The sequence below is a fragment of the Terrapene carolina genome, unplaced genomic scaffold (genome assembly GCF_002925995.2).
Source record: "Terrapene carolina triunguis isolate 2854851 unplaced genomic scaffold, T_m_triunguis-2.0 Scaffold212, whole genome shotgun sequence".
In the NCBI taxonomy this organism is placed as follows: Eukaryota; Metazoa; Chordata; order Testudines; family Emydidae; genus Terrapene; species Terrapene triunguis.
The window spans coordinates 10959003-10971070 of record NW_020664563.1 but is presented as its reverse complement, the minus strand read 5'-3'; the positions used below and the strand labels follow the sequence as shown (position 1 = coordinate 10971070).

Here is a 12068-nt window from a genome sequence, read left to right as displayed (position 1 = left end):
GGGGGGAATCATTACTCTGTCTGGTATAAACAATGCTGCCTCTGTTAAATGTTGCATTTTGCCTATACAGCTGCATCAACCTTGAGACCTCAGCCGTCCCTCTTATCGCCTGCTCAGAGACTGCAAAGACTCAGGAAGAGACCGCGAAAAAGCAAAGAAGACATGCTGCAAGAAGTGATGCGGCAATCTATTAAAGAGAATGAGAAAGCACAGAACTGGAGGGAGAGAGAAAGCAGGATCCGCCAGGAAAATGCAGCGCACCGGCGGCAAAGCACCGTGCAACGGCAGCAAGGCACTGATAGGCTCATAAGCATCCTGGAGCGCCAAGCAGATGCTATCCAGGAGCTCGTAGCCATGCAGAAAGAGGAACAGTACCGCAAACGCCACCCCCCCTACAGCCCTTGTCCCAAAACTCTTTCCGTTGTGTCCCACTGTCACCTCCAACCCACTTTCCCCAACTTCCGTGTTCTTCACGCCACCCGCTGCCTCCAACACCAGTATCTTCACCACCCAGCCCTGAAAACCACGACCCTTACCCTCTGCACTCAACCCCCATCACTATGCAGTATAGCTATCCTGAAGTGCAGCACTCACTGCACAGCACACCAGACAGGACATACGCGAATCTGTGATTGTACTGTTCCCCACTCCACCCCCTTGTTTCTTTTCAATAAATAATTTTTTTTTCTTTTCAATAAATGGATTCTTTGGCTTTGAAAACATTCTTTATTACTGCATAAAGTTAAAGACTCCTTAGCCCAGGAAATAAACAGGCACTGCAAGCCTGCTTGGCTGCTAAGCAGACACTGATTCCTAAAGATTGGAACTACTGCACTTCACTCCTGTGCAGGGCACCAGATATCACTGCTGGTTTTCAGCCTCAAATTGCTCCCTCAAGGCATTCCTAATCCTTGCAGCCCCGCGCTGGGCCCCTGTAATAGCCCTGCTCTCTGGCTGTGCAAATTCAGCCTCCAGGTGTTGAACCTCGGAGGTCCATGCCTGAGTGAAGCTTTCACCCTTCCCTTCACAAATATTATGGAGGGCACAACACGCGGATATAACCGCGGGGATGCTGTTTTCGGCCAAGTCCAGCTTCCCATACAGAGATCGCCAGCGGCCCTTTAAATGGCCAAAGGCACACTCCATAGTCATTCGGCACCGGCTCAGCCTGTAGTTGAACCGTTCCTTGCTGCTATCAAGGTTCCCTCTGTAGGGTTTCATGAGTCACGGCATTAACGGGTAAGCGGGATCTCCAAGGATCACAATGGGCATTTCAACTTCCCCTACTGTGATCTTCCGCTCTGGGAAAAAAGTCCCGGCGTGCATCTTCCTGAACAGCCAAGTGTTCCGAAAGATGCGTGCGTCATGCACCTTTCCGGGCCAGCCTGTGTTAATGTCAATGAAACACCCACGGTGATCCACAAGCACCTGGAGAACCATAGAGAAATACCCCTTCCGATTAACGTACTCAGATCCTAGGTGGGGTGGTGCCAGAATAGGAATGTGCGTCCCATCTATCGCCCCTCCACAGTTAGGGAACCCCATTTGTGCAAAGCCATCCACTATTTCCTGCACGTTACCCAGAGTCACGGTTCTTCTGAGTAGGATACAATTAATGGCCTTCCAAACTTGCATCAACACGATTCCAACGGTCGACTTTCCCACTCCAAACTGGTTTGCGACCGACCTGTAGCTGTCTGGAGTTGCCAGCTTCCAGATTGCAATAGCCACCCGCTTCTCCACTGGCAGGGCAGCTCTCAATCTCGTGTCCTTGCGCCGCAGGGTGGGGGCGAGCTCCTCACACAGTCCCTTGAAAGTGGCTTTTCTCATCCGAAAGTTCTGCAGCCACTGCTCGTCATCCCAGACTTCCATGACGATGTGATCCCACCACTCGGTGCTTGTTTCCCGAGCCCAAAAGCGGCGTTCCACGGTGCTGAGCATGTCCGTGAATGCCACAAGCAATTTTGTGTCGTATGCGTTACGCGGCTCGATAACATTGTCGGACTCCTCACCCTCACTCTCACTGACGCTTTGGATCTTAAGGAACAGTTCGACAGCCAAACGTGACGTGCTGGCGAGACTCGTCAGCATACGCCTCAACAGTTCGGACTCCATTTCCCGCAGACAGATCGCGCTGCACAGAAACCGTTGAAAGATAGCACCAAAGATGGACGGAAACAAATGGATTTCTGGGATGCGAAGCATCGCATCACAGCGCATTGGGACAGGACCCAGAATGCCCCGCACCCACGCCCCCTTCCCACAACCCACGGCGCCAGAATGGGAAAAGGTGCTCTGTGGGATGGCTGCCCATAATGCACCGCTCCCAATAGCGCTGCAATTGCAGCAAATGTGGCCATGACAGTGCGCTGGGCAGCTGTCAGTGTGGACAGACTGCAGCACTTTCCCTACTCAGCTGCACGAAGTCAGGTTTAACTCACAGCACTGTACATCTGCAAGTGTAGCCAAGGCCTAAGGTGCCACAAGTACTCCTGTTCTTATTGCAGTTCAACCGTTCCCCATCTATAGGGGGTTAAAGGGCTAGTGCCCTAGTCTACTGTGCTAACGTTACAAGATAAATAGGTGTGAAAACTAAAACCACTTAACCATCAATGGATGTGAGTAGCCAAAAGGCAAATACATTAAATTCTCAACTACTTATGCTATACAGAAATAGCAATTATCAAGAAAGACCCAATCACACTCAGTTCCACCCACATTTCCTCTAAGTACCAGTAACAAAAGGATACACACATGATATATCCTCTTTAAGAGGAAATGGACAGTTAATTCGTTACACTTCACTCACAGTTACATGGAGACTTCCTCTTTTAGGAGACAAAATCCAAGCAAGGAAATGAAAAATAAGTTTCCATGATTTCAAGCTTGTTCAACCGAACTCACCTCAAAGTTCACATAGAATGCACCACACTGTTGTCTACTGACCCTTTTACACCACAGGGAAAAGTTAGTGTAGGGGAAACACCATTTAGTGCAGTGACTGGAGAGCTGCCATCTAGCAACAGCTCTGAGCCTTTCAGAGCTCTAAAAGCCTTACTGCCTTAATGAATGCCTCTTTTCTTCCCCCTTCCACTGGATTCCACGACATGAAAAAATCTCAGAACAACTGGCAAGATCACAGATGACAAAATGTCCAAAGATGGGGCAACATTCCTGCCAGTCCCAGAAGATCATACCTATTAGCTATGAAAATGACTCAAAACCATTACTGAAAGCCAGCTCCTGAAAAAGAAAAGCCACCACATCTTGGATAAAGCTATCAAAGTTACAGGAAAGACGACAACCTGGCAATACTATACTGCCAAATTCCCAGCCTTTATATTTTAATCACTGAGATCTTGTTAAGGTGAGATATCAAGAAAGAAAACAATGGACTTTGACCAAGTATTACCAACTGTTTGGGTGTGATAAAAAAATGCTAGTTTCCAAAGAAACTACCTAGAAGAACTGTAATCCTCAATTCCTCACATCCATTGCTAAATCACATCTCATTCCTTTACAAGATCTAATAAAATAAAATAAAAACACCAAACAAAAATAAACTGTTCCTCTCCATCTCTACTGTCAAAACCCTTGGCTGTGCCATGGTCTTCTACCCCCTAGCTTACTGCAACCTCCCTGACACTTATCTTGAACCTCTACAGTCTACCCAAAATAATGTCCCAAATTTGTCTTCCTCTCCCACCAGTCCTTTCACTGCCAGTATACCTCCTTCACATAAAATTTTAAAAAAAACTTTTCATCCTCTCATTCAGTGTTCTGCACATCAACATCTTTTCTCCCATCTCTCTTCACAACTCCCTTTTCCAAAAAGTGACACCGTTATCTTCCCCCTATACTGGCCCTTCTCCTCGAATAACTTCCTAGAACTCCCGGGCCATGCAACCTCCATCAAGTTCTGCTTTTTATCTCTACACAGCACAAATTTTCACTCTCATCTCTGTTTTTAAAAACTTATTTTTATGCAAATTTTAAAATAGACTATTACATATACAATAAAAGAACAAGAGAACTTCATAATATTGTACTGTGTAATACTCTCTCTAGTTCCAACCCCATTGTCTGTTGTCATCTGTGTCATCAATCTAGACTATAAACTTCCTCAGGGCAAGGACTATTTTTTTGTCCGTAAAGCACCATGCATATCTATGTTGTAGTGCTGAATAGATATCTATTTTTACTTATCAGCTTAAACAGAGAAAGTATTATGTATTTTCTATCAAGCCATTAATGCATTCATCATGCTATAGTGAAAGAAGAGGTGCTTGTAAGTTTTAATCAAGCCAAAAACTAGTCAAGGTGCACAGGTATTCTCATGCAAATCTGTATCAGACATACTGCACATCTGCTGTTTTCCCAAAGTTTGCAGGATGAATGTGTTAGCTAAGCGCTGGCCAGTGGTTAAAGAATAGAGCCTAGTTTTTAATGGGGCATTCCCAGCTGTAAAAGTTTCCTTCAGAAGATAAAAAAAAAAAAAAAATCTAAACTCGTTAATTTTATTTCAATTTACTGGAGCACAAAGGCTCCCTTCACTTCCCAATGCTTACTAGATATTATTGATTATATTACTACTTCAACTTAGAAGAATACAAACTTGCTTTTTTAATTAACTAAAAAATAAAATTAAAATAAATAAAAAAATAATAAAAAAGGTAATCCAGATTCTAAAAGAACATCTCTTAAGCAGTATCCTGACTTTTTTTTTTTTTAAAGACAACATTACTTTTAATGAATTAAGAGATTTTATTTTCCCTATGTTCAAAGGCAACATACTGAACATCAACAATGGAAAAACTGAACACAAAGTGCTGTCAAAAAATGGAGCAAAATATTTTCCTCTTACTCCATTCAGCTGTAGTCATCTTAGGTGTTTACTGTGCTTACAAGTGATAGAAAACCTAAACCATAGGCTGGTCTACACAATGCTCTAGTTTAGTCCATACTAGAGGGGTGTAAATCTGAATCTGCCCTAACTGACCCATGTGGACCCTGCTGGGGCACAGTACATTCCCTAGTGGACATTAACATGATCTGTGGGACTAAATCACTGTGGAGGCAAGCCCGTTGTGATTTTCATGTTTGCTATGTCCTTTTAAAATTTATATATACACACACACACACACACACACACAAACAAAGGAATAAAACCGAAATTTCAGCTACTTTTTATTGGCTCTATAAATATATCAGTTGAAAGGAACCCATGATCTCAGAGTAAGTCACAGTTATGTTCCTCTTATCGTCTCTATTTTTTTCTATTGTTTAAAAATAGGAAACAGCAGCACACTAAAATGTTCAGACAAAGATAAATAGTCTGGCTGAAATACAAGAGTCGGGGAGCTGAACTTTTAGAGAAAGAGTCATCCTAAAACTACCCCAAAATGCCTAGATATTGTTGGGGCCTCCAAAGATTAAGAGTAATTTTAATATATTAAATGATATGTAATACCTAGGGAAAACACAACAAGACAAGACTCCAAGTTTAGGCTAAACTCTGAATCACATCATGTATGGATTAACCTTAATGTGACTAACATTTTCTGTGATTCACCTTCTTAAACATAATAATGTTAATTACTCCTATACCTAGCTTTATTGCAGAAAGAAATAGCAAGAAAGACTAGGCCAGATCTAGTCCTGAGACACAGCAGCTTGTTAATACCCCAGGAAAGATTGTCAATATTCCAAGAAAAGAACAGGGCTCCCAGTGATGGAAAGTCTATCTAGAGTGGGTGTTTCAATAGCACAAAGTGTCCTCATCTCCCACTCCCCTGAGGGCACTTGCAGCCGGCCAGCAGAGGCAGAACTGTCCATCAAGTGGGTATAGACAAATAAATCAGGGGACACACCGGGGAATTCTCTGAATCAATTGAACATCAGGTTTGTGACTGCAAGGAGAGGGCAACAATAAATCCTCTCTCTGGGTACAGCTGTCCATTTACAATTTGTATCAAGCTCATTTATTTAAAACGTTGGCTTAATTTAACCTCTCTTCTTTAGACTACCATAAGGGACCTAATGTGACCATTTTTGCCTGTAATAAATTTAGCTCCTACTTCCTTTGCCATTTGATTCTCTTAAATTAGTTTTAACTAATATCTTGTGGTAGCTCCTAAAGCCCACAACCAGGTTGGACCCCTATGTTAGGCATTGTACAAACACATAATAAATGACAGCCCCAGAGAGGCGTTATCTTCCCAACCCATTTGTACCTTGTACCAGAATTCTAGTTTTCTCCTTCATTTTGAATTAAACTCAGTGCATCAGAAGAGGAATTTTTCCATAGATTTTAGAGTTATTCTTCCTTTTACATTTTAAAAACAAGTAATGGATTTTTCAGCCATCAATATGCACAGAGGAATGAGGAACCCTTCAATCTGTGTAGAGAATACTCCCTTCCCCACCTAGCAATCTCTTCTTCCACCATGTACAAAGGACGTGTATACAATTCACAGGATTGGAGGAAAAGGTGATGAAAGTGTCCTAGACTACTTTGTATTAGCTCTTCTACTATTGCTAGCAAAAATATAGCTGCACCACTGTTCAAAAACAGAAAAGATGTTTCTTAAATGTAGATAAGATCAAAGAAGGAAGCAATCAGCATGTAAAGATGAATATACAAGAATTAGCAGACACCTGTGTGCCTTATTTTCTACACAAAATACTTTGATAATTCCAGTTTCATACTTATTTAATACCCTTGCTCTTCAAAATTAAGTTTAAAATTACTAACTTAAAAACAAATTTGACAATCATTATTGTTAAGTTTTCCACCTGATGAGACAGAAGATAAATCTGGCAAGATCTGATTCTTCCCCTACCACACAGGACATTTCACACAAGTGCTGCAATTCTAGCTGTATAACTCATTGTTACACAGTCTGGACATTCAACCAGCCATACTGTTCAACGTAATTGTTCATTTTTACTGTTGGTATTGAGGGTGCCGAGAATTCAGCCTTAGTTTGTTTTTGTTTATTTTTAATTAGAAGGGAGCTGATTTGAAACATCTGTAGGTGCTTTAGAATATCTTGTAAAGGGACATTTTTGTGTGTGTATATAAGGGAAATATTATGGCTCTTAGTTAAGACAAGACAGATTCTTCCCTCTTACCCAAACTGCTCACGTGCTAGGACTCTAACGCAAGACATCAACTAGTACACATTAGTTGTGTCTCAAAACTGGTTCTTGGAAACAGCATCCCACAATATTCACATGACTTGTGTTTCATGAACAATTAAAACTAGCACACTGACAAATCGCATATTTGCTGTTACTGTCCATTATTCAGAAACCAGGCTTGGAGAAATAAGATTTTGGAATTGACGTTGTCCTTGAGTAAGGGCATTATATGGTCATAGATTTAGGAGGTCATCAGCTATTCATTTAAGCATAAACTGTCAAACCTGCAAAAAACAGTGGAAAAAAGAAGCTAAAGATTAGCTATTGAAGTTAACTCAGGAAATATAGAAATAACTAGACTATGATTTAGATATATCACAGCGAGCACAGACAAGACCTCAGTGTCGCTCTGAAATCACATCCCAGACATTGTAAAGTCCTACTGCATTCACATCATTGTCATACCACTTGCATACCACAGAGACCAATAATTATTGGATATTACGACTGAATCCTCTTCTCTGTGCTTACAGATGAAATTTTACCGGCTCCACAATTGGACTGGTTCCTCTAACAATCATGAATAAGCTCCATGGATAGATGCAAACTGAACAGTATGCAGTTACAGAACAGAGATGCACAAAAATAATCAGATTTCAGTAAGAGGGCGCAGAACTCATTTGCTTTAAATAATTATTTCCACTGTTTGAATCACTTCTCAGATAATTAACTTTCATTCTGAACAATGCAAAAGCATACTTTGTTGTCTGTGTTCATAAAAAACATTCAGAAAAGAAAGTAAATAGCTATTATATAACTCCTCTTCTTGCCATGACAGAAAATTGTACTTAATATTTCACATTAGATATGCTTCCCACACACTTATTTATAGTGAAATAGTTAGTATTAATTTATTAGACAACAGACTGTAAGGCTGGGCTTTCTGCTCCCCTTTCCCTTAGCTATGCCGCTGTGGTTCTTCAACCAACTGTGCAAGTCTTTAATGCTATAAATAACTAAAATATGTTATACATTTGTCACTTGTAGATTTGAAATCCATATTTAGTTGTGTACAAACATGGCATTGCTTCAATTTGACTTACTCCCCACAAACTTAGTCAGATAAATCTGTGAAAGGATCACAAGCAATAGTAAGCAGGCTGAAATATTTGTTTACTATCAAAACAAAATGCAATTCTGCAGGGAGGAAGAGAAGACATTAGCACCACCAGATCTCTTCATCTGAAGATAAGAACTAATAATTACTTTGTTTTGATAACTAAAAAACCTGCAGCCCTTGGGTTACAAAATTCACTTTTATTGAACAATCATGTTTGAATACATCTCTAACTTCTACAGCCTTTGAGCTAGTTGTACTGGTACACAGGCAAATCAGACTATTTCTGCCTGCATGCGAGTGTCAGACATCACAAAACAGGATGTACAATGTGACTTTATCAACAACTAATGTTTTACACCATGGCTAATTTTGAAATTGCATTACTGCTTCCACTAATACCCAAGGTTATATCCTGCAACAATCAGATTGTCTGGTGCCAGACATTCTCCCCACAAGTACATTCTCATTTTGCTCCACGACTTGACCTTAGGAAAAATTCTAAACAAGTATACAGCTCAGTGCTAAACTGCTCTCTTCTGTACTCTGTTCACACTATCCTTCTAAAAAAAAAAAAACAACCTCCACTATGTTCTGCAATCACTTACACACTAAGCTGATACTACTAAAAGGAAAGAGGGAGAGGAAAGTGTTATCGGTGTAACTATGTTGTTAAGCACCACTTTGCGTAGTACTATACAAGACAACAATCATCTAATCTCCCAGCACTGTCTAGTAACAGTTTCAATATGAAGGATGAAGATCTTTTGGATATGATGCATCTTCCATAGCAATGATGGCCTGATTTCCCCATTGATACCTGACAAAAACCAACTTTGGTGGTACCCACTAAAACAAAGAGCAGTCAATTGTTTCTCAGCCACTAGTTGTTCTCAGACATCCTGGAGATAACATGTTTATGCTTCAGGAGTGATGCTACACAGAGAATGACACCGGCATCAAAGACCACTTGTTCCTAACCATGTAGACTAGGAACAAGTTGTGGAGTCTGGTCAGGGGGATTCATTCTTTCAGGGGGATAAAATTAGTGTCCTCTAGAGTGAAACCATGAGGACATGACAGGTTTGGATTTAATCAAGAACCTGTGAAGCCCTTTGAAGTACTTTGAGTTGTGTTAGGTAGAGGTAATATAGCAACTGTGTACTCAAATATTGCAACCATTAAGAGCACAAGACATGTTTGGACTGTCAAGTATTTCTCTGGAGGGAAAGCAAGATCCTGGCTGGAGAGTAATCTTCGCTTAGAGGCAAGTAACAGGAGTAACTACTGTGAGATGCTTTGAGCAAATAGAAGAGAAGGCAGAACTACAGAAAGACAAATAAAACACTAATCCACTATTTAGACACTGGTCAAGAGCCTCAAGTTTCATGATGTTTCAACTTAGAGCATATACTGCTGCTAAAAACAAAATCAGAGCCTGGGAATAGGCTGGGTATACAAGTCAGGTTTATTTTAGGAGGTTACATACCAGGGAGGGTTTGAGAAAGAATAGGAAATAACACTCGGTCTTGTACAGCAGCCAGATTGCTAAAGATTTTAATATCCTTTTCCAGACTCTCATCAACCTTTACTATAAATAATAGAGATGCCAGTTTAATATACAGCAGTAACTATGGAGCCACGGGACCAACCATATCAGTATCTTCCAGGCCTTTAGTAATTCATTAATAGTAATCAGAAACCCTGCTGGCAAGGGGTGCAAATGAAGCACAGTGCACATTTGTGTTCTGTACTTGACTACTAGCAACACAAAAGGTTTAAATGTAGATTGTTCCATGATATCATCTTTGTATTTGTTGGATCCTAGGGTACTTTAAATTGAACATCCTGTATTTGACTTGTACAGTCTCAGTACAAAGGGTTTCAACCTGCACTGCTAAGCATAAACATCTTGACATTTTAGCATTTGTTGGGGTGGGGTGGGGGGGGGCGGGAGAGAATCACAGGGTATTTCAACTAGTGCTTCCTGCCAACAAATTTGTAAAACGGCTGGTTTTAAAAGCCTATGTTTTTTCCTCAGAGGGAATTATAAATTGGTGCTAATCAGAACTCTTTACACAGGGACATTCAACAGTTGCAATCACCAGAAAGGAAGGATGAATGCAGACACTAAAAATTTTCATCTGTTCATCACTTTTCAACCTGCTGCCGAATCTCTGATGGAATCCCATGCCAGCCACTTGACAAAGGGGACTGTAAACAATAGCACATTCTGAAACCTAATCTGTAGGGCTGTTTCTGACAACAGCGTTCACAGCTGAACAGAGCTGCTCTTTTAAGGGGTGGGAGATGGGGAGAGAGCAGAGGCTGTGCCAGGACTTTGGCTTTACCTACATACGCGCGATCTCTCTCTCTCAGAAGTTACTCTGTTTTCATTATTCACTTGCAAAGAGTTGATTGCAGAGACAGCTCCGAGCAGCTTCTCAACCCTGAGACACTGGGTCTCAGACATCGTTATATTGCTTTGCTTTGTTGTCAACTACAGCTTCACAGTAACAGACAAGCAAAGCACTTGTATAAACGTGATTTGCAGCACCTAAAAATTGGAGCGCAACACCACTTCTCCCCAGTGTCTGAGGGGAGACACCCCCCCCCCATGAGCTTCCAAAATTCTGGGGCATGCCACTTAAGAACTGAGGCAACGACTCTGATTTCCAGCCTCTTCGCCCTCCCGGTGCGTGCGCCCAGAGCGCAAGAAATTGAACCAAAGGCTTGCGCTGGGGCACAGCTCTCCAGGACAACAGCGTGCCCGAGGGGAGAGGGGGCGGTTGCCCGGTGAACACGGGGGGAGTGGCGGCATTAGGCACAGCGGGGGCGGGGGGTGCCCGGTGAACACGGGCGGCGGCGGCGCTAGGAACAGCGGAGGCGGGGGGTTGCTCGGTACCCCCGGGGGCCGGCGGCGCTAGGCACAGCGGGGGGTTGCCCGGTGAACACGGGGAGTTCCTCACCATAGACCCGGGCCCAGCCCTGCTGCTGGCACACCGACTCCAGCAGGATCCGGTCCATCACGCCCGCAGCGGCTCCGTCCAGCTCCTCCGGCTCCTGCCCCGCGAAGGGCTCCTGCCCCCAGGGCGCGGGCTCGCCAGGGGCGCCCGGGGGCGGCTCCATGCTGCTGGGGGCGGGCCGCCCGCTCGCTCCGGCCCGGACCCGGCTGCTGTCCGCTTGCCCCCGGTCACTGGACGTCTCGGCCCGGGTCCATTCCTCCGGCCCAGCTCACCGCCGGCCCCGCGTCTCCTCTCCGGCCGTGGTTCGCGCAGGGGCCGCCGCTGGCTCGCGCTCACTCTCCGGCTGCGGCCGCTCGGCTTCTCCCAGAGACCCGGCGGCGGCGGGCGGCATCCCAGGGAGATAGGCAGGAGCAGCGGAGAGCCGAGCGCCCGGCCGCATGGACAAGCGGTGGCGGCCGGAGCAAAGCCTCCGCTAGCCCAAAGCAATCGCCCGCCGAGCCATCCACCTGCATCCAGGCTGCTGCTGGCCTGAGAAGGGGAAAGGTGGGGGGACGGGACACACCAGCTGCAGGAGTCCTGGGGTTACACCACAGGTAGCAGCTCAGCGCCCACTTGTAAGAGTCAGGCAATCCCAAACCAACGCCCCCCTCCCCATCCGCAATATGGGGAGGTCCCGTCCAAATCCTCCCTTTGCATCTCAGCCCCTCCCCCCTGTCTGCTCCATGCACTGAGAAGCCCAGTAGCCCAACTGGATTGTCCCTGGCCCAGCGCACTGAGAGGGAGGGAGGCTCCCCATTGGCAAGTAATTTCTCACTCCCGGTTTCCCCGACATATCCCTCATT

The 12068-nt window shown here is 44.0% G+C and overlaps 1 protein-coding gene across 2 annotated transcripts in view; it reads right to left on the bottom strand.

Annotated features, from left to right (window-relative positions):
* LOC113407534 (ras GTPase-activating protein nGAP-like) overlaps positions 1–11598 on the bottom strand; it is a 279190-nt gene extending 267592 nt beyond the window's left edge. For both annotated transcript variants that reach the window (XM_026656145.2, XM_026656146.2), the window contains exon 1: positions 11230–11598. In XM_026656145.2, coding sequence (XP_026511930.1) covers positions 11230–11389 — 160 coding nt within the window. In that variant the 5' untranslated portion in view covers positions 11390–11598. The remainder of the gene's footprint in view (positions 1–11229) is intronic.
* Positions 11599–12068: the final 470 nt, after the last annotated feature.